Source organism: Danio rerio, chromosome 11 (assembly GCF_052040795.2).
Source record: "Danio rerio strain M-AB ecotype USA chromosome 11, GRCz13ab, whole genome shotgun sequence".
Taxonomy (NCBI): domain Eukaryota; kingdom Metazoa; phylum Chordata; class Actinopteri; order Cypriniformes; family Danionidae; genus Danio; species Danio rerio.
Genome location: NC_141031.1, coordinates 26851158 through 26874071, shown reverse-complemented (window position 1 = coordinate 26874071; position 22914 = coordinate 26851158). Strand labels below are relative to the sequence as shown.

The following is a 22914-nucleotide window of genomic DNA, read 5'->3' as shown; positions in this document are numbered from 1 at the left end:
CTTCTGCCAGCAGGTGGCGCTATGACTGACTCAATATTGGCATTTAGATGTCTTCAGGAGAGGAATTTAATCAACCATGTGAAGTTTCAGGCAGATCAGACATTGTGTGGTGTAGTTATAAGGACTTCCTGTTCCATGGCGAAGCGTTGAGGTTTGTCATGCCGCCACGGACACACCCCTCTGCGAAAACTCTAGATCTTCGCAATATATCATTGCTAGAGCTTTCAGATAACAACACCCAATTTTGGTGCTGATACAATAAAATTTGGTGAAGTAGTATGTTACAATGTAAAACATGCCATTTCCTGTGGCCAGCTGGTGGCGCTATAACTCTATCTAGATATTGGCATGTAAATGTGTTCAGGTCAGGACTCTTATTAAACATGTGAATTTTGAGGCAGATCGGATAATGCATGCCTGAGTTATAATGAATTCCGGTTTTGTGGCGAATCGTCAAAGTTTGCAAGGCCGCCACGGACACGCCCATCGACAAAACCTCTAAAGCTTCGCAATTTAACATCGCCAAGGCCTTTAGATGACAAAACCCAATTTTGGTGTTGATAGCATAAAATCCCTAGGAGGAGTTCGTTAAGATACAAAGCCTGGAAATGGCAAAAATGCCACTTATTTGCCGCAGGAAGTTAAAAATATCCGACTTCCTGTTGGGTTTGAGATGTGGATCCAAGAGACTTTTTCGTATGTTTTGGTGTGTTTAAGGTGTGTGCCAATTTTCGTGCATGTGCGTGATTCGTAGATCAGGGGCTCGTCCGTTTAATTTTTATAGGTGGCGCTGTCGAGTCATTTTGCCACGCCCCCTTCATTATTGTTATGTGGATGTGTTCAGGAGAGGACTTATATCAACCATGTGAAGTTTCAGGCAGATCGGACATTGTGTGCTTGAGTTATAAGGACTTCCTGTTCCATGGCGAAGCGTTGAGGTTTGTCATGCCGCCACGGACACGCCCCTCTGCGAAAACTCTAGATCTTCAGAATATATCATCGCTAGGGCTTTCAGATAACACAACCCAAATTTGGTGCTGATACGAAAAAATTTGTGGGAGGAGTTTGTTACGATGTAAAACATGTCATTTCCTGTGGCCAGCAGGTGGCGCTATAACTGTATCTGGATATCGGCATGTAAACGTGTTCAGGTCAGGACTCTTATCAAACGTGTGAATTTGGAGGCAGATCGGATAATGCATGCCTGAGTTATAACGACTTCCTGTTTTGTGGCGAATCGTCAAAGTTTGCGAGGCCGCCACGGACACGCCCATCGACGAAAACTCTAAAGCTTCGCAATTTAACATCGCCAAGGCCTTTAGATGACAAAACCCAATTTTGGTGTCGATCGGATAAAATCCCTAGGAGGAGTTCGTTAAAATACAACGCCTGGAAATGGCAAAAACGCCACTTTTTCGCCGCAGGAAGTTTAAAATATCCGACTTCCTGTTGGGTTTGAGATATGGCTCCAAGAGACTTTTTCGTATGATTTGGCATGTTTGAGGTGTGTGCCAATTTTCGTGCATGTGCGTGATTCGTGTATCGGGGGCTCGTCCGTTTAATTTTTCTAGGTGGCGCTGTCGAGCCATTTTGCCACGCCCACTTCCGAGACCCATATCAACCTGCTATTTACACCGCGTTTGGTGTGTGTGCAAATTTTCATGAGTTTTCGGGCATGTTTAGACCCTCAAAAGTGCCCCGATAGGGGGCGGAATAATAATAATAATAATAATTAAAGCTGCAAGCAGCGATGATAGGGACCTCGCACTCGGGCTCACCGCCGCCCGGTGGCCTCAGGATGACAGAGAACAGCGAACAGTAATAATTTAAGCCGATATAATAAAAAAATCTGAGAAAATAACAGATTTATGCCAAATTTCCTCCTGTCAGCAGGTGGCGCTATAACTGTGACTCACGATTGGCATGTAGATTTCTTCAGGAGAGGAAACTTATCAACCATGTGAAGTTTCAGGCAGATCGGACATTGATTGGCTGAGTTATAAGCCAAACTGCCTTTTGTCAGCAGGTGGCGCTATGACAGACTCAATGTTGTTATGTAGATGTGTTCAGGAGAGGACTTTTATCAAACTTGTGAAGTTTCAGCCAGATCAGACTTTGTGTGGTTGAGTTATACTGCAAACTACCATCTGTCAGCAGGTGGCGCTATAACTGTGACTTAAGATTCGCATGTAGATGTCTTCCGGAGAGGAATCTTATCAACCATGTAAAGTTTCAGGCACATGGGACATTGTGTGGCTGAGTTATAAGCCAAACTACCGTCTGCCAGCAGGTGGCGTTATGATTGACTCAATATTATTATGTAGATGTGTTTTGGAGAGGACTTTCATCAACCATGTGACATTTTAGGCAGATCTGACATTGTGTGGCCGAGTTACAAGCCAAACTACCTTCTGCCAGCAGGTGGCGCTATGACTGACTCAATATTGTTATGTGGATGTGTTCAGGAGAGGACTTTTAACAATCATGTGAAGTTTCAGGCAGATCAGACATTGTGTGGTTGAGTTATAAGGAATTCCTGTTCCATGGCGAAGCGTTGAGGTTTGTCATGCCACCACAGACACGCCCCTCTTGCAAAAACTCTAGATCTTCACAATATATCATCGCTAGAGCTTTCAGATGACTTCACTCTATTTTGGTGCTGATACGGGAAAGTTTGTGGGAGGAGTTTGTTAGAGTGTCAAACATGTCATTTCCTGTGGCCAGCAGGTGGCGCTATAGCTGTAACTGGATATCGGCACGTAAACCTGATCAGGTCAGGACTGTTAATAAATGTGTGAATTTTGAGGCAGATCGAATATTGCATGCCAGAGTTATAACGACTTCCTGTTTTGTGGCGAATCATCAAAGTTTGCGAGGCCGCCACGGACACGCCCATCGATGAAAACTCTAAAGCTTCGCAATCTAACATCACCAAGGCTTTAAGATGACAAAACCCAATTTTGGTGTTTATCAGATAAAATCCCTAGGAGGAGTTCGTTAAAATACAACGCCTGGAAATGGCAAAAGCGCCACTTTTTCGCCACAGGAAGTTAAAAATATCCGACTTCCTGTTGGGTTTGAGATATGGCTCCAAGAGACTTTTTCGTATGTTTTGCCATGTTTGAGGTGTGTGCCAATTTTTGTACATGTGTGTGATTCGTAGATCGGGGGCTCGTCCATTTAATTTTTCTAGGTGGCGCTGTCGAGTCATTTTGCCACGCCCACTTCAATATTGTTATGTGGATGTGTTCAAGAGATGACGTTTATCAACCATGTGAAGTTTCAGGCAGATCGGACATTGTGTGGTTGTGTTATAAGGACTTCCTGTTCCATGGCGAAGCGTTGAGGTTTGTCATACCGCCACGGACACGCCCCTCTCCGAAAACTCTAGATCTTCACAATATATCATCGCTAGAGCTTTCAGATAACACCACTCAATTTTGGTGTTGATACGATAAAATTTGTGGGAGGAGTTTATGATTCCGTAAATCATGTCATTTCCTGTGGCCAGCAGGTGGCGCTGTAACTGTATCTGGATATTGGCATGTAAACGTGTTCAGGTCAGGACTCTTATCAAGCGTATGAATTTTGAGGCAGATCGGATAATGCATGCCTGAGTTATAACGACTTCCTGTTTTGTGGCGAATCGTCAAAGTTTGCGAGGCCGCCACGGACACGCCCATCGACGAAAACTCTAAAGCTTCGCAATTTAACATCGCCAAGGCCTTTAGATGTCAAAATCCAATTTTGGTGTCGATCGGATAAAATCCCTAGGAGGAGTTCGTTAAAGTACAACGCCTGGAAATGGCAAAAACGCCACTTTTTCGCCGCAGGAAGTAAAAAATATCCGACTTCCTGTTGGGTTTGAGATATGGCTCCAAGAGACTTTTTTGTATGTTTTGGCATGTTTGAGGTGTGTGCCAATTTTCGTGCATGTGCGTGATTCGTGGATCGGGGGCTCGTCCGTTTAATTTTTCTAGGTGGCGCTGTCGAGTCATTTTGCCACGCCCACTTCCGAAGCCCTTAACAAACGTAAATTTTCGCCACTTCTGAGGCGTGTGCAAAGTTGCGTGAGTTTTCGGGCATGTTTAGCCCCTCAAAATCGCGATTCATTCCGGAGGAGAATAATAATAATAATAATAATAATAATAATAATAATAATAAACGGAGCAATTCCAATAGGGCCTTGCACCGTTCGGTGCTCGGTCCCTAATAATAAACGGAGCAATTCCAATAGGGCCTTGCACCGTTCGGTGCTCGGTCCCTAATAATAATAAAAAACGGAGCAATTCCAATAGGGCCTACGCACCGTTTCGGTGCTCGGTCCCTAATAATTAAAGCTGCAAGCAGCGATGATAGGGACCTCGCACCCGGGCTCACCGCCGACCGGTGGCCTCAGGATGACAGAGAACAGCGAACAATATTAATTTAAGCCAATGTATATGTAAAAAACCTGAGAAAATCACAGATTTATGCCAAACTTCCTCCTGTCAGCAGGTTGTGCTAAGACTGTGAGTCAATATTGGCATGTAGATGCCTTCAGGAGATACATTTTTTCAACCATGTAATTTTTCAGGCGGATCGAACATTGTTTGGCTGAGTTAAAAGTAACTTCCTATTGCCAGCAGGTGGCGCTATGACTGTGACTCATTATTGGCTTGTAGATGTCTTCAGGAGCGGATTTTAATAAACCATGTGAATTTTCAGGCAGGTCAAACATTGTGTGGCTGAGTTATAAGCCAAACTTCCGGTTGCCAGCAGGTGGCGCTATGACTGACTCAATATTGTTATGTGGATGTGTTTAGGAGAGGACTTTTATCAACAATGTGAAGTTTCAGGCAGATCGGACATTGTGTGGTTGAGTTATAAGGACTTCCTGGTCAATGGCGAAGCGTTGAGGTTTGTCAGGCCGCCACGGTCAGGCCCCTCTCCGAAAACTCTAGATCTTCGCAATTTAACATTGCCAAGGCCTTTAGATGACAAAACCAAATTTTGGTGTTGATCGGATAAAATCCCTAGGAGGAGTTCGTTAAAATACTACGCCTGGAAATGGCAAAAACGCACTTTTTTACAGCAGGAAGTTAAAAATATCTGACTTCCTGTTGAGTTTGAGATATGGCTCCAAGAGACTTTTTCGTATGTTTTGGCATGTTTGAGGTGTGTGCCAATTTTCGTTTATGTGTGTGATACGTATATCAGGGGCTCGTCCGATTAATTTTGGTAGGTGGCGCTGTCGATCTATTAAAAATATCTGACTTCCTGTTGAGTTTGAGATATGGCTCCAAGAGACTTTTTCGTATGTTTTGGCATGTTTGAGGTGTGTGCCAATTTTCGTTTATGTGTGTGATACGTATATCAGGGGCTCGTCCGATTAATTTTGGTAGGTGGCGCTGTCGAGTCTATTTGCCACGCCCACTTCAATATTGTTATGTGGATGTGTTCAGGAGAGGACTTTTATCAACCATGTGAAGTTTCAGGCAGAGCAGACATTGTGTGGTTGAGTTATAAAGCCTTCCTGGTCAATGGCGAAGCGTTGAGGTTTGTCATGCCGCCACGGACACGCCCCTCTCCGAAAACTCTAGATCTTCACAATATATCATCGCTAGAGCTTTTAGATAACACTACCCAATTTTGGTGCTGATGCGATAAAATTTGTGGGAGGAGTTTGTTACTCTGTAAAACTTGTCATTTCCTGTGGCCAGCAGGTGGCGCTGTAACTGTATCTGGATATTGGCATGTAAACGTGTTCAGGTCAGGACTGTTATTAAACGTGTGAATTTTGAGGCAGATCTGATAATGCATGCCTGAGTTATAACGACTTCCTGTTTTGTGGCGAATCGTCAAACTTTGCGAGGCCGCCACGGACACGCCCATCGACGAAAACTCTAAAGCTTCGCAATTTAACATCGCCAAGGCCTTTAGATGACAAAAGCCAATTTTGGTGTCGATCGGATAAAATCCCTAGGAGGAGTTCGTTAAAGTACAACGCCTGGAAATGGCAAAAACGCCACTTTTTCGCCGCAGGAAGTCAAAAATATCCGACTTCCTGTTGGGTTTGAGATATGGCTCCAAGAGACTTTTTCGTATGTTTTGGCATGTTTGAGGTGTGTGCCAATTTTCGTGCATGTGCGTGATTCGTAGATCGGGGGCTCGTCCGTTTAATTTTTCTAGGTGGCGCTGTCGAGTCATTTTGCCACACCCACTTCCGAGACCCATAATAAACGTAAATTTTCGCCACTTCTGAGGCGTGTGCAAAGTTGCGTGAGTTTTCGGGCATGTTTAGCCCCTCTAAATCGCGATTCATTGGAGAGAATAATAATAATAATAATAATAATAATAATAATAATAAACGGAGCAATTCCAATAGGGCCTACGCACCGTTTCGGTGCTCGGTCCCTAATAAACGGAGCAATTCCAATAGGGCCTACGCACCGTTTCGGTGCTCGGTCCCTAAAAACGGAGCAATTCCAATAGGGCCTACGCACCGTTTCGGTGCTCGGTCCCTAATTAAAGCTGCAAGCAGCGATGATAGGGACCTCGCACCCGGGCTCACCGCCGCCCGGTGACATTACGATGACAGAGAACAGCGAACAATAATAATTTAAGCCAATATATTAAAAAAATCTTAAGAAAATCACAGATTTATGCCAAACTTCCTTCTGTCAGCAGATGGCGCTATAACTGTGACCTAAAATTGGCATGTAGATGTCTTCCGGAGAGGAATCTTATCAACCATGTAAAGTTTCAGGCACATGGGACATTGTGTGGCTGAGTTATCAGCCAAACTACCTTCTGCCAGCAGGTGGCGTTATGACTGACTCAATATTGTTATGTGGATGTGTTCAGGAGCTGACTTTTATCAACCATGTGAAGTTTCAGGCAGATCAGAGATTGTGTGGAGATTGTTTTTTAAGACAAACTACATTCTGCCAGCAGGTGGCGTTATGACTGACTCAATATTATTATGAAGATGTGTTTAGGAGAGGACTTTCATCAACCATGTGCATTTTAGGCAGATCTGACATTGTGTGGCCGAGTTACAAGCCAAACTACCTTCTGCCAGCAGGTGGCGCTATGACTCTGACTCAATATTGTTATGTGGATGTGTTCAGGAGAGGACTTTTATCAATCATGTGAAGTTTCAGGCAGATCAGACATTGTGTGGTTGAGTTATAAGAAATTCCTGTTCCATGGCGAAGCGTTGAGGTTTGTCATGCCACCACAGACACGCCCCTCTGCAAAAACTCTAGATCTTCACAATATATCATCGCTAGAGCTTTCAGATGACACCACTCTATTTTGGTGCTGATACGGGAAAGTTTGTGGGAGGAGTTTGTTACAGTGTCAAACATGTCATTTCCTGTGGCCAGCAGGTGGCGCTATAACTGTAACTGGATATCGGCACGTAAACCTGTTCAGGTCAGGACTGTTATTAAATGTGTGAATTTTGAGGCAGATCGAATATTGCATGCCAGAGTTATAAAGACTTCCTGTTTTGTGGCGAATCATCAAAGTTTGCGAGGCCGCCACGGACACGCCCATCGATGAAAAGTCTAAAGCTTCGCAATTTAACATCACCAAGGCGTTAAGATGACAAAACCCAATTTTGGTGTTTATCAGATAAAATCCCTAGGAGGAGTTCGTTAAAATACAACGCCTGAAAATGGCAAAAGTGCCACTTTTTCGCCACAGGAAGTTAAAAATATCCGACTTCCTGTTGGGTTTGAGATATGGCTCCAAGAGACTTTTTCGTATGTTTTGCCATGTTTGAGGTGTGTGCCAATTTTTGTGCATGTGCGTGATTCGTAGTTCGGGGGCTCGTCCGTTTAATTTTTCTAGGTGGCGCTGTCGAGTCATTTTGCCACACCCACTTCAATATTGTTATGTGGATGTGTTCAAGAGATGACGTTTATCAACCAAGTGAAGTTTCAGGCAGATCGGACATTGTGTGGTTGTGTTATAAGGACTTCCTGTTCCATGGCGAAGCGTTGAGGTTTGTCATACCGCCATGGACACACCCCTCTGCGAAAACTCTAGATCTTTACAATATATCATCGCTAGAGCTTTCAGATGACACCACTTAATTTTGGTGCTGATACAAAAAAATTTGTGGGAGGAGTTTATTACTCCGTAAATCATGTCATTTCCTGTGGCCAGCAGGTGGCGCTGTAACTGTATCTGGATATTGGCAATTAAACGTGTTCAGGTCAGGACGCTTATCAAGCTTGTGAATTTTGAGGCAGATCGGATAATGCATGCCTGAGTTATAACGACTTCCTCTTTTGTGGCGAATCATCAAAGTTTGCGAGGCCGCCACGGACACGCCCATCGATGAAAACTCTAAAGCTTCGCAATTTAACATCGCCAAGGCCTTTAGATGACAAAACCCAATTTTGGTGTCGATCGGATAAAATCCCTAGGAGGAGTTCGTTAAAATACAACGCCTGGAAATGGCAAAAACGCCACTTTTTCGCCGCAGGAAGCTAAAAATATCCGACTTCCTGTTGGGTTTGAGATATGGCTCCAAGAGACTTTTTCGTATGTTTTGGCATGTTTGAGGTGTGTGCCAATTTTCGTGCATGTGTGTGATTCGTGGATCGGGGGCTCGTCCGTTTAATTTTTCTAGGTGGCGCTGTCGAGTCATTTTGCCACGCCCACTTCCGAAGCCCATAACAAACGTAAATTTTCGCCACTTCTGAGGCGTGTGCAAAGTTGCGTGAGTTTTCGGGCATGTTTAGCCCCTCAAAACCGCGATTCATTCCGCGGAAGAAGAAGAAGAAGAATAATTAAAGCTGCAAGCAGCGATGATAGGGACCTCGCACCCGGGCTCACCGCCGCCCGGTGGCCTCAGGATGATAGAGAACAGCGAACAATAATATTTAAGCCGATATATATAAGGAAGCCGAGAAAATCACAGATTTATGCCAAACTTCCTCCTGTCAGCAGGTGGCGCTATGACTGTGACTCAAGATTGGTATGTAGATGCCTTCAGTAGAGGAATCTTATCAACCATGTGAATTTTCAGGCAGGTCGGACGTTGTTTGGCTGAGTTATAAGCCAAACTTTCTGTTGCCAGCAGGTGGCGCTTTGACTGTGTTAATGTTGGTATGTGGATGTCTTCAGAAGAGGATTTTTATCAACCATGTGAAGTTTCAGGCAGATTAGACATTGTGGGGCTGAGTTGTAAGCAAAACTACCTTCTGCCAGCAGGTGGCGCTATGACAGACTCAATGTTGTTATGTGGATGTGTTCAGAAGAGGACTTTTATTCACCATGTTAAGTTTCACGCTGATCGGACATTGTGTGGTTGAGTTATAAGCCAAAATTCCTTCCGTAACTAGGTGGCGCTATGACTGACTCAATATTGGCATGTATATGTGTTCAGGAGAGGACTTTTATCAAGCATGTGAAGTTTCAGGCTGATCGGAAATTGTGTGGTTGAGTTATAACCATTTCCTGTTCCATGGCGAAGCGTTGAGGTTTGTCATGCCACAACGGACACGCCTTTCTGCGAAAACTCTAGATCTTCACAATATATCATCGCTAGAGCTTTCAGATGACACCACCCATATTTGGTGCTGATACTATAAAATTTGTGAGAGGAGTTCGTTACAGTGTAAAACATGTCATTTCCTGTGGCCAGCAGGTGGCGCTATAACTTTTCCTGGATATCGGCATGTTAAAGTTTTCAGGTCAGGACTGTTATCAAACGTGTGTATTTTGAGGCAGATCGGATAATGCATGCCTGAGTTATAACGACTTCCTGTTTTGTGGCGAATCTTCAAAGTTTGCGAGGCCGCCACGGACACGCCCATCGACAAAAACTCTAAATCTTCGCAATTTAACATCGCCAAGGCCTTTAGATGACAAAACCCAATTTTGGTGTCGATCGGATAAAATCCCTAGGAGGAGTTCGTCAAAATACAACGCCTGGAAATGGCAAAAATACCACTTATTCGCCGCAGGAAGTTAAAAATATCCGACTTCCTGTTGGGTTTGAGATATGGCTCCAAGAGACTTTTTCGTATGTTTTGGCGTGTTTGAGGTGTGTGCCAATTTTCGTGCATGTGCGTGATTCGTAGATCGGGGGCTCGTCCGTTTAATTTTTATAGGTGGCGCTGTCGAGTCATATTGCCACGCCCACTTCAATATTGTTATGTGGATGTGTTCAAGAGAGGACGTTTATCAACCAAGTAAAGTTTCAGGCAGATCGGACTTTGTGTGGTTGAGTTATAAGGACTTCCTGTTTCATGGCGAAGCGTTGAGGTTTGTCATGCCGCCACGGACACGCCCCTCTGCGAAAATTCTAGATCTTCACAATATATCATCGCTACAGCTTTCAGATACACAACCCAAATTTGGTGCTGATACAAAAAAAATTGTGGGAGGAGTTTGTTACATTGTAAAATATGTCATTTCCTGTGGCCAGCAGGTGGCGCTATAACTATATCTGGATATTGGCATGTACACGTGTTCAGGTCAGGACTCTTATCAAACGTGTGAATTTTGAGGCAGATCGGATAATGCATGCCTGACTTATAACGACTTCCTGTTTTGTGGCGAATCGTCAAAGTTTGCGAGGCCGCCACAGACACGCCCATCGACGAAAACTCTAAAGCTTCGCAATTTAACATCGCCAAGGCCTTTAGATGACAAAACCCAATTTTGGTGTCGATCGGATAAAATCCCTAGGAGGAGTTCGTTAAAATACAACGCCTGGAAATGGCAAAATCGCCACTTTTTCGCCGCAGGAAGTACAAAATATCCGACTTCCTGTTGGGTTTGAGATATGGCTCCAAGAGACTTTTTCGTATGTTTTGGCATGTTTGAGGTGTGTGCCAATTTTCGTGCATGTGCGTGATTCGTGGATCGGGGGCTCGTCCGTTTAATTTTTCTAGGTGGCGCTGTCGAGTCATTTTGCCACGCCCACTTCCGAAACCCCTAAAACCCAGCCATTTACACCGCGTTTGGTGTGTGTGCAAATTTTCGTGAGTTTTCGGGCATGTTTAGACCCTCAAAAGTGCCCCGGTTGGGGGCGGAATAATAATAATAATAATAATTAAAGCTGCAAGCAGCGATGATAGGGACCTCGCACCCGGGCTCACCGCCGCCCAGTGGCCTCAGGATGACAGAGAACAGCGAACAATAATAATTTAAGCCGATATATATAAAGAACCTGAGAAAATCGAACATTCATGCCAAACTTCCTCTTGTCAGCAGGTGGCTCTATCACTGTGACTCAAGATTTGCATGTAGATGCCTTCGGTAGAAGAATCTTATCAATCATGTGAATTTTTAGCCAGATCGGACATTGTTTAGCTGAGTTATATGTAATTTCCTGTTGCCAGCAGGTGGCGCTATGACTGTGACTCAATATTGGCATGTAGATGTCTTCAGAAGAGGATTTTAATCAACCATGTAAATTTTTAGGCTGGTCAGACTTTGTGTGGCTGAGTTATAAGCCAAACTATCTTCTGCCAGCAGGTGGCGCCATGACTGACTCAATATTGTTATGTGGATGTGCTTAGGAGAGGACTTTTATCAACCATGTGAAGTTTCAGGCAGATCGGACATTGTGTGGCCGAGTTACAAGCCAAACTACCTTCTGCCAGCAGGTGGCGCTATGACAGACTCAACATTGTTATGTGGATGTGTTCAGGAGAGGAATATGGTCAACCTTGTGAAGTTTCAGGCAGATCGGACATTGTGTGGTTGAGTTATAAGCATTTCCTGTTCCATGGCGAAGCGTTGAGGTTTGTCATGCCGCCACGGACACGCCCTTCTGCAAAATCTCTAGATCTTTACAATATATCATCGCTAGAGCTTTCAGATAACATCACTCAAATTTAGTGCTGATATAATAAAGTTTGCGGAAGGAGTACATTACAATGTAAAACATGTCATTTCCTGTGGCCAGTAGGTGGCGCTATAACTCTGTCTGGATATCAGCATATAAACGTATTCAGGTCAGGACTGTTATCAAATGTGTGAATTCTGAGGTAGATCTGATAATGCATGCCTGAGTTATAATGACTTCCTGTTTCGTGGCGAATCGTCAAAATTTGTGAGGCCGCCACGGACACGCCCATCGACGAAAACTCTAAAGCTTCGCAATTTAACATCGCCAAGGCCTTTAGATGACAAAACCCACTTTTGGTGGCGATCGGATAAAATCCCTAGGAGGAGTTCGTTAAAATACAACGCCTGGAAATGGCAAAAATGCCACTTTTTCGCCGCAGGAAGTTAAAAATAACCGACTTCCTGTTGGGTTTGAGATATGGCTCCAAGAGACTTTTTCGTATGTTTTGGCATGTTTGAGGTGTGTGCCAATTTTCGTGCATGTGCGTGATTCGTAGATCAGGGGCTGGTCCGTTTAATTTTTCTAGGTGGCGCTATCGAGTCGTTTTGCCACGCCCACTTCAATATTGTTATGGGGATGTGTTCAGGAGAGGAATTTGATTAACCATGTGAAGTTTCAGGCATATTGGACATTTTGTGGCTGAGTTATAAGGACTTCCTGTTCCATGGCGAAGCGTTGAGGTTTGTCATGCCACCACGGACACGCCCCTCTGCGAAAACTCAAGATCTTTACAATATATCATCGCTAGACCTTTCAGATAACACTACCCAATTTTGGTGCTGATACGATAAAATTTGTGGGAGGAGTTTGTTACTCCGTAAATAATGTCATTTCCTGTGGCCAGCAGGTGGCGCTATAACTGTATCTGGATATTGGCATGTAAACGTGTTCAGGTCAGGACTCTTATCAAGCGTGTGAATTTTGAGGCAGATCGGATAATGCATGCCCGAGTTATAACGACTTCCTGTTTTGTGGCGAATCGTCAAACTTTGCGAGGCCGCCACGGACACGCCCATCGACGAAAACTCAAAAGCTTCGCAATTTAACATCGCCAAGGCCTTTAGATGACAAAACCCAATTTTGGTGTCGATCGGATAAAATCCCTAGGAGGAGTTCGTTAAAATACAACCCCTGGAAATGGCAAAAACGCCACTTTTTTGCCGCAGGAAGTTAAAAATATCTGACTTCCTGTTGGGTTTGAGATATGGCTCCAAGAGACTTTTTCGTATGTTTTGCCATGTTTGAGGTGTGTGCCGATTTTCGTGCATGTGCGTGATTCGTGTATCGGGGGCTCGTCCGTTTAATTTTTCTAGGTGGCGCTGTCGAGTCATTTTGCCACGCCCACTGCCGAGACCCATATCAACCTGCTATTTACACCGCGTTTGGTGTGTGTGCAAATTTTCATGAGTTTTCGGGCATGTTTAGACCCTCAAAAATGCCCCGATTAGGGGCGGAATAATAATAATAAAAAACGGAGCAATTCCAATAGGGCCTACGCACCGTTTCGGTGCTCGGTCCCTAATAATAATAATAAAAAACGGAGCAATTCCAATAGGGCCTACGCACCGTTTCGGTGCTCGGTCCCTAATAATTAAAGCTGCAAGCAGCGATGATAGGGACCTCGCACCCGGGCTCACCGCCGTCTGGTGGCCTCAGGATGACAGAGAACAGCGAACAATATTAATTTAAGCCGATGTATATAAAGAACCCGAGAAAATCACAAATTTATGTCAAACTTCCTCCTGTCACCAGGTGGCGCTATGACTGTGACTCAAGATTGGCATGTAGATGTCTTCAGTAGAGGAATCTTATCCACCATGTGAATTTTCAGCCAGATCAGACATTGTGTGGCTGAGTTATAAGCCAAACTACCTTCTACCAGCAGGTGGCGCTATGAAAGACTCAATATAATTATGTAGATGTGCACGGGAGAGTACTTTCATCAACCATGTGAAGTTTCAGGCTGATTGGATATTGTGTGGTTGAGTTATAATGCAAACTACCTTCTGCCAGCAAGTGGCGCTATAACTGACTCAAGATTGGCATGTAGATGCCTTCAGTAGAACAATTTAATCAACCATGTGAAGTTTCAGGCAGGTCAGACATTGTGTGGCTAAGTTATGAGCCAAACTACCTTCTGCCAGCAGGTGGCGCTATGACTGACTCAATATTGTTCTGTGGATGTGTTCAGGAGAGGAATTTTATCAACCATGTGAAGTTTCAGGCAGATCGGACATTGTGTGGTGTAGTTATAAGGACTTCCTGTTCCATGGCGAAGCGTTGAGGTTTTTCATGCCGCCACGGACTCACCCCTCTGCAAAAACTCTAGATCTTCACAATATATCATCGCTAGAGCTTTCAGATGACAAGACCCAATTTTGGTGCTGATACAATAAAATTTGGTGAAGTAGTATGTTACAATGTAAAACATGTCATTTCCTGTGGCCAGCTGGTGGCGCTATAACTGTATCTGGATATTGGCTTGTAAATGTGTTCAGGTCAGGACTCTTATCAAACCTGTGAATTTTGAGGCAGATCGGATAATGCATGCTTGAGTTATAACGACTGCCTGTTTTGTGGCGAATGGTCAAAGTTTGCGAGGCCGCCATGGACACGCCCATCTATAAAAACTCAAAAGCTGCGCAATTTAACATCGCCAAGGCCTTTAGATGACAAAACCAAATTCTGGTGTTGATCGGATAAAATCCCTTGGAGGAGTTCGTTAAAATACAACGCCTGGAAATGGCAAAAATGCCACTTATTCGCCGAAGGAAGTTAAAAATATCCTACTTCCTGTTGGGTTTGAGTTATGGCTCCAAGAGACTTTTTCGTATATTTTGGCATGCTTGAGGTGTGTGCCAATTTTCGTGCATGTGCGTGATTCGTAGATTGGGGGCTCGTCCGTTTAAGTTTTCTAGGTGGCGCTGTCGAGTCATTTTGCCACGCCGACTTCAATATTGTTATGAAGATGTGTTCAGGAGAGGACTTTTATCAACCTTGTGAAGTTTCAGGCAGATCGCACATTGTGTGGTTGAGTTATAAGGACTTCCTGTTCCATGGCGAAGCGTTGAGCCTTGTCGTGCCGCCACGGACTCACCCCTCTCCGAAAACTCTAAATCTTTACAATATATCATCGCTAGAGTTTTCAGATAACACCACTCAAATTTGGTGCTGATACGATAAAATTTGTGGGAGTTAGTTTGGTTCAGTGTAAAACATGTCATTTCCTGTGGCCAGCAGGTGGCACTATAACTATATCTGGATATTGGCATGTAAACGTGTTCAGGTCAGGACTCTTATTAAACGTGTGAATTTTGAGGCAGATCTGATAATGCATGTCTGAGTTATAACGACTTCCTGTTTTGTGGCGAATCATCAAAGTTTGCGAGGCCGCCACGGACACACCCATCGACGAAAACTCTAAAGCTTCGCAATTTTACATCGCCAAGGCCTTTAGATGACAAAACCCAATTTTGGTGTCGATCGGATAAAATCCCTAGGAGGAGTTCGTTAAAATACAACGCCTGGAAATGGCAAAAACGCCACTTTTTCGCCGCAGGAAGTCAAAAATATCCGACTTCCTGTTGGGTTTGAGATATGGCTCCAAGAGACTTTTTCGTATGTTTTGGTGTGTTTGAGGTGTGTGCCAATTTTCGTGCATGTGCGTGATTCGTATATCGGGGGCTCGTCCGTTTAATTTTTCTAGGTGGCGCTGTCGAGTCATTTTGCCACGCCCACTTCCGAAGCCCATAACAAACGTAAATTTTCGCCACTTCTGAGGCGTGTGCAAAGTTTCGTGAGTTTTCGGGCATGTTTAGCCCCTCAAAACCGCGATTCATTCCGCGGAAGAAGAAGAAGAAGAAGAAGAAGAAGAAGAATAATTAAAGCTGCAAGCAGCGATGATAGGGACCTCGCACCCGGACTCACCGCCGCCCGGTGGCCTCAGGATGACAGAGAACAGTGAACAATATTAATTTAAGCCGATTTATATAAAGAACCTGAAAATCACACATTCATGCCAAACTTCCTCTTGTCAGCAGGTGGCGCTATGACTCTGACTCAAGATTTGCATGTAGATGCCTTCAGTAGAGGAATCTTATCAACCATGTGAATTTTCAGCCAGATCGGACATTGTGTGTCCGAGTTACAAGCCAAACTACCTTCTGCCAGCAGGTGGCGCTATGACTGACTCAATATTGTTATGTAGATGTGTTCAGGAGAGGACTTTTATCAATCATGTGAAGTTTCAGGCAGATCGGACATTGTGTGGTAGAGTTATAAGCATTTCCTGTTCCATGGCGAAGCGTTGAGGTTTGTCATGCCGCCACGGACACGCCCCTCTGCAAAATCTCTAGATCTTTACAATATATCATCGCTAGAGCTTTCAAATAGCATCACTCAAATTTAGTGCTGATATAATAAAGTTTGCGGAAGGAGTACATTACAATGTAAAACATGTCATTTCCTGTGGCCAGCAGGTGGCGCTACAACTCTATCTGGATATCAGCATATAAACGTGTTCAGGTCAGGACTGTTATCAAATGTGTGAATTTTTAGACAGATCGGATAATGCATGTCTGAGTTATAATGACTTCCTGTTTCGTGACGAATCGTCAAAGTTTGTGAGGCCGCCACGGACACGCCCATCGACGAAAACTCTAAAGCTTCGCAATTTAACATCGCCAAGGCCTTCAGATGACAAAACCCACTTTTGGTGTCGATCGGAAAAAATCCCTAGGAGGAGTTCGTTAAAATACAACACCTAGAAATGGCAAAAATGCCACTTTTTCGCCGCAGGAAGTTAAAAATTACCGACTTCCTGTTGGGTTTGAGTTATGGCTCCAAGAGACTTTTTCGTATGTTTTGGCATGTTTGAGGTGTGAGCCAATTTTCGTGCATGTGTGTCATTCGTAGATCAGGGGCTCGTCCGTTTAATTTTTCTAGGTGGCGCTATCGAGTCGTTTTGCACGCCCACTTCAATATTGTTATGGGGATATGTTCAGGAGAGGAATTTGATTAACCATGTGAAGTTTCAGGCATATTGGACATTGTGTGGTTGAGTTATAAGGACTTCCTGTTCCATGGCGAAGCGTTGAGGTTTGTCATGCCGCCACGGACACGCCCCTCTGCAAAAACTCTAGATCTTTACAATATATCATCGCTAGACCTTTCAGATAACACCACCCAATTTTGGTGGTGATACGATAAAATTTGTGGGAGGAGTTTGTTACTCCGTAAATCATGTCATTTCCTGCGGCCAGCAGGTGGCGCTGTAACTGTATCTGGATATCGGCATGTAAACGTGTTCAGGTCAGGACTCTTATCAAGCGTGTGAATTTTGAGGCAGATCTGATAATGCATGCCTGAGTTATAACGACTTCCTGTTTTGTGGCGAATCGTCAAAGTTTGCGAGGCCGCCACGGACACGCCCATTGACGAAAACTCTAAAGCTTCGCAATTTAACATCGCCATGGTCTTTAGATGACAAAACCCAATTTTGGTGTCGATCGGATAAAATCCCTAGGAGGAGTTCGTTAAAATACAACACCTGGAAATGGCAAAAACGCCACTTTTTCGCCGCAGGAAGGTAAAAATATCTGACTTCCTGTTTGGTTTGAGATATGGCTCCAAGAGACTTTTTCGTATGTTTTGGCATGTTTGAGGTGTGTGCCGATTTCCGTGCATGTGCGTGATTCATATATCGGGGGCTCGTCCGTTTAATTTTTCTAGGTGGCGCTGTCGAGTCATTTTGCCACGCCCACTGCCAAGACCCATATCAACAAGCCATTTACACCGCGTTTGGTGTGTGTGCAAATTTTCATGAGTTTTCGGGCATGTTTAGACCCTCAAAAGTGCCCCGATAGGGGGCGGAATAATAATAATAAAAAACGGAGCAATTCCAATAGGGCCTTGCACCGTTCGGTGCTCGGTCCCTAATAATTAAAGCTGCAAGCAGCGATGATAGGGACCTCGCACCCGGGCTCACCGCCGCCCGGTGACCTTACGATGACAGAGAACAGCGAACAATAATAATATAAGCCGATATATATATAAAAAACCTAAGAAAAATACTGATTTATGCCAAACTTCCTCCTGTCAGCAGGTGGCGCTATACCTGTGACTCAAGATTGGCATGTAGATGTCTTCAGGAGCGGAATTTAATCAACCATGTGAAGTTTCAGGCATATGGGACATTTTGTGGCTGAGTTATAAGCCAAACTACCTTTTGCCAGCAGGTGGCGCTATTAAAAACTCAATATTATTATGTAGATGTGCTCAGGAGAGGACTTTCATCAACCATGTGACATTTTAGACAGATCGGACATGGTGTGGCCGAGTTACAAGCCAAACTACCTTCTGCCAGCAGATGGCGCTATTACTGACTCAATATTGTTATGTAGATGTGTTCAGGAGAGGACTTTTATCAATCATGTGAAGTTTCAGGCAGATCGGACATTGTGTGGTAGAGTTATAAGGACTTCCTGTTCCATGGCGAAGCGTTGAGGTTTGTCATGCCACCACAGACACGCCCCTCTACAAAAACTCTAGATCTTCACAATATATCATCTCTAGAGCTTTCAGATGACACCACTCTATTTTGGTGCTGATACGGGAAAGTTTGTGTTAGGAGTTTGTTATAGTGTCAAACATGTCATTTCCTGTGGCCAGCAGGTGGCGCTATAACTGTAACTGGATATCGGCACGTAAACCTGTTCAGGTCAGGACTGTTATTAAATGTGTGAATTTTGAGGCAGATCTGATAATGCATGCCTGAGTTATAACGACTTCCTGTTGTGGCGAATCATCAAAGTTTGCGAGGCCGCCACAGACACGCCCATCGATAAAAACTCTAAAGCTTCGCAATTTAACATCGCCAAGGCCTTTAGATGATAAAACCCAATTTTGGTGTCGATCGGATAAAATCCCCAGGAGGAGTTCGTTAAACTACAACGCCTGGAAATGGCAAAAATGCCACTTTTTCGCCGCAGGAAGTTAATAATATCTGACTTCCTGTTAGGTTTGAGATGTGGCTCCAAGAGACTTTTTCGTATGTTTTGGCATGTTTAAGGTGTGTGCCAATTTTTGTGCATGTGCGTGATTCGTAGCTCGGGGGCTCGTCCGTTTAATTTTTCTAGGTGGCGCTGTTGAGTCAATTTGCCACGCCTACTTCAACATTGTCATGTGGATGTGTTCAGGAGAGGACTTTTATCAACCATGTGAAGTTTCAGGCAGATTGGACATTGTGTGGTTGAGTTATAAGGACTTCCTGTTCCATGGCGAAGCGTTGAGGTTTGTCATGGCGCCACGGACACGCCCCTCTCCGAAAACTCTAGATCTTCACAATATATCATCGCTAGAGCTTTCAGATAACACAACCCAAATTTGGTGCTGATACGAAAAAATTTGTGGGAGGAGTTTGTTACACTGTAAAACATGTCATTTCCTGTGGCCAGCAGGTGGCGCTATAACTCTATCTGGATATCGGCATGTAAACGTGTTCAGGTCAGGACTCTTATCAAGCGTGTGAATTTTGAGGCAGATCGGATAATGCATGCCCGAGTTATAACGACTTCCTGTTTTGTGGCGAATCATCAAAGTTTGCGAGGGCGCCACGGACACGCCCATCGACGAAAACTCTAAAGCTTCGCAATTTAACATCGCCAAGGCCTTTAGATGACAAAACCCAATTTTGGTGTCGATCGGATAAAATCCCTAGGAGGAGTTCGTTAAAATACAACGCCTGGAAATGGCAAAAACGCCACTTTTTCGCCGCAGGAAGTTAAAAATATCCGACTTCCTGTTGGGTTTGAGATATGGCTCCAAGAGACTTTTTCGTATGTTTTGGCGTGTTTGAGGTGTGTGCCGATTTTCGTGCATGTGCGTGATTCGTGTATCGGGGGCTCGTCCGTTTAATTTTTCTAGGTGGCGCTGTCGAGTCATTTTGCCATGCCCACTTCCGAGACCCATATCAACCTGCTATTTACACCGCGTTTGGTGTGTGTGCAAATTTTCATGAGTTTTCGGGCATGTTTAGACCCTCAAAAGTGCCCCAATAGGGGGCGGAATAATAATAATAATAATAATAATAATAAAAAACGGAGCAATTCCAATAGGGCCTACGCACCGTTTCGGTGCTCGGTCCCTAATAAACAGAGCAATTCCAATAGGGCCTACGCACCGTTTCGGTGCTCGGTCCCTAATAAACGGAGCAATTCCAATAGGGCCTACGCACCGTTTCGGTGCTCGGTCCCTAATAATAAAAAACGGAGCAATTCCAATAGGGCCTACGCACCGTTTCGGTGCTCGGTCCCTAATAATAAGAAACGGAGCAATTCCAATAGGGCCTACGCACCGTTTCGGTGCTCGGTCCCTAATAAAATACAATGCATGATACATACAAGGGTACAAAATATACTGCTAAAACATGTCAATAGTCTCGTTTTAAACATTAGTCAAAGGTCAAAGTCAAAATTCTCCTAAATTTTTGTTAAAAACCATTTCATTCTGATTCTGTAAAGTCCCTGCTCAAGTCAAGCTGCCAAGCGGTTTTAATATGTTCTAGACTGAGAGTCTATTATACAAATAACAGTACATATGGGAAATTAGTCCTCTACTTTCGAGTTTATGTCTAATATTGCATCCATTACGGAGGCAGCAGGTAATTTAGGAAAACAAAAAAATCTTAAAGAAAAAAATAAATAAAAATAAATAAATAAATAAAATTTGGGACAGAGAAAAATGATGTGGAAGCTCTTCAAAGGAGCAGAAAATATTATAAAAAATTTAATCTATCAGACATTTAATTCCCTTCTCCTCCCACACCTGGACTGCATCCATACAAGACGGGGCAAATAAACAACTAGAGGCAATCTTTTAATCTTTAACAAATAATCTAAATCTGTGATTCAAATATTGCAGATACACAGATTGCGATATTGATGCTTCAAATGATATATTGTTCCACACAATTTTTTACAGAATACATTGTGTAAAAACTCTTCACTTATTTAATGAAAATGTTTGTGTAATATGAGTTGAAATGAACCCAGCGCAGGTATAATGTTTAAGTGTTAAGCCATGCATATTGGAATATACATGCAAATGATGTGTAGATCACTCCCAGTGTCTGTGATAGTTCTGCCCTCTTGTGTTTGATTTTTAAACTGCACAGCAAAGCACAGACTCATTGTATTATATAACAGCCGAGGCATGTCCTTAATTTCTAACATCGGTTGACTGAATAATTGCATAAATATTTGCATCACATCTTGCATTTATGCAGTATGCCTCACGTTTTTAGAATGATACATTAATGCAGTTATAATATAGTAAATTTGGGCTTGATTTTTATGTTTTTGAGAGTTTGAAGAGATTTTCAGCAAGACAGGGTTTATTTGAAAATATAATTCTGACATTAATATTGTGAAACAGTACTAGAATTTAAAATCCGTGTTTTTTGTCATGTTATTTACATAAACACATCTTAAACATGTTAAAACATTTTCAGAAATGATTCTAACATGCTGAGTAGCTACTCTAGAAGAATTATTGTTATTAATAATGTTGAAAACCGACCTAATATTTATTAGAGAAATAAACGTTTGAACAGGATTCTGACAGCAGTTAAAGCTATTATTGTTTTCTGTATGAAATAGAAAGAACTGAAGTTAATGGTTTAACTTTAAATTATTTATAATCAAATTTCCTCGGCATGCATGTCTTTTATTGGCCCAAAGTTTTAAAGTAAGAGTTTAATTATTGTATATTTGCTTCTTTGGAAAGGACATGCACTCCTTTTGTTATATGCTGATACAATAAGTATTTGTTTTTAGTAAGGTTTTTAGTAATTAATTAGTAATACTTTAAGTATACTATGTATATATATATATATATATATATATATATATATATATATATATATATATATATACACACACACACACACACACACACACACACACACACACACACACAATACTTAAAGTATTACTAATTAATTACTAAAAACCTTATTGTAAAGACTGTGTGTGTGTGTGTGTGTGTGTGTGTGTGTGTGTGTGTGTGTGTGTGTGTGTGTGTGTGTGTGTGTGTGTATACAGTTCTTTATAAGGCACCTTTACTGTATAAAGACTGGTGTGCAAGAGGCTGAAGGTTTGTTATGTTCTTTAGTAAAGGTGAAATAAATTTCTCACCTTGCTCAGGTTTCTGCTGAAAGCACACATATGTTCGTATACCTACACAACAGACACACTTGCTGGCCCCAGGGGTGTAATTCCGAAACCCATCTTTCATGATGAAACAGCCACTATGTGTCATTACCATTATTCACCGAGTAAACTATCTCTCTTGCTTTCCTTTACTGACTTTCAACCACACAAACAAGCTCAAACAGTCTGCATTACATTGATTATATCTTACATGCATTTAGGTGATTTTCTTCTAAGTGTGTTGGATAATATTGTCTGATGCCACTGAGAGCTCATGCTGCTTGTGTTTGTGTGTGTGTAGTGCGAATGCAGTGAACAGCAGAGATGGACTGGACACAGAAACTGGAAGCGAGCCTGTTCTTCGTCATCGTCGAGAGAGGGAACGAGAAAGAACCAGACGGAGGAGAGATGATTGTAAGTAAAGATATGATTTTGACATAAAGCAGCTTTTCAAAGCAATAAGTTGATGACAATGAAGAACTGATGACAATGAAGGATCTGTTACATACAGGCTGACTGTACATTGCACAAAAGGTTCTATATTGTGGCACATGTTTATTTTAGTTTAATGATAATTTTTTTAAGAACTGTTTTCTGAAAGGTTATTTTGATTACTAAAAATGGTTCTTCATGGAATCCCAGGGAAAATACAAATAAATAAACCTTTTTAAATCCTTAAAGTGAATCACTCTTTCATTTTGCAATCAAATAGTAACATTTTCAATTTAAAGGCACAATATGTACGCTTTTCTCATTAAAATATCCTAAAACCACTAGAACATTGTTGTATATTTCGCTGACTTATTTCCCGAATGTTTTAAGGAATGTTCAAATCTTGAGAAATAA

At 42.9% G+C, this 22914-nt stretch overlaps 1 protein-coding gene and 1 long non-coding RNA gene across 8 annotated transcripts in view; one reads left to right on the top strand and one right to left on the bottom strand.

The window, feature by feature from the left end:
* The window catches only part of dvl1b (dishevelled segment polarity protein 1b), a 120075-nt gene that overhangs the window by 67626 nt on the left and 29535 nt on the right, over positions 1 to 22914 (top strand). For all 7 annotated transcript variants that reach the window (XR_015502003.1, XR_015502005.1, XM_087272524.1 and 4 more), the window contains exon 4: positions 22370 to 22482. Coding sequence is in view for 5 of the 7 variants with exons in the window: in XM_087272524.1 (XP_087128650.1) it covers positions 22370 to 22482 (113 nt within the window). In the remaining 2 variants the exon portion in view is untranslated. The remainder of the gene's footprint in view (positions 1 to 22369; positions 22483 to 22914) is intronic.
* On the bottom strand, positions 6349 to 17908 carry LOC147841801 (uncharacterized). Its single transcript, XR_015944894.1, has 4 exons — positions 17830 to 17908; positions 10771 to 11088; positions 6478 to 7714; positions 6349 to 6370 (listed from the first exon to the last, which is right to left on the bottom strand). It is a non-coding gene; the product is annotated as an uncharacterized LOC147841801 (long non-coding RNA).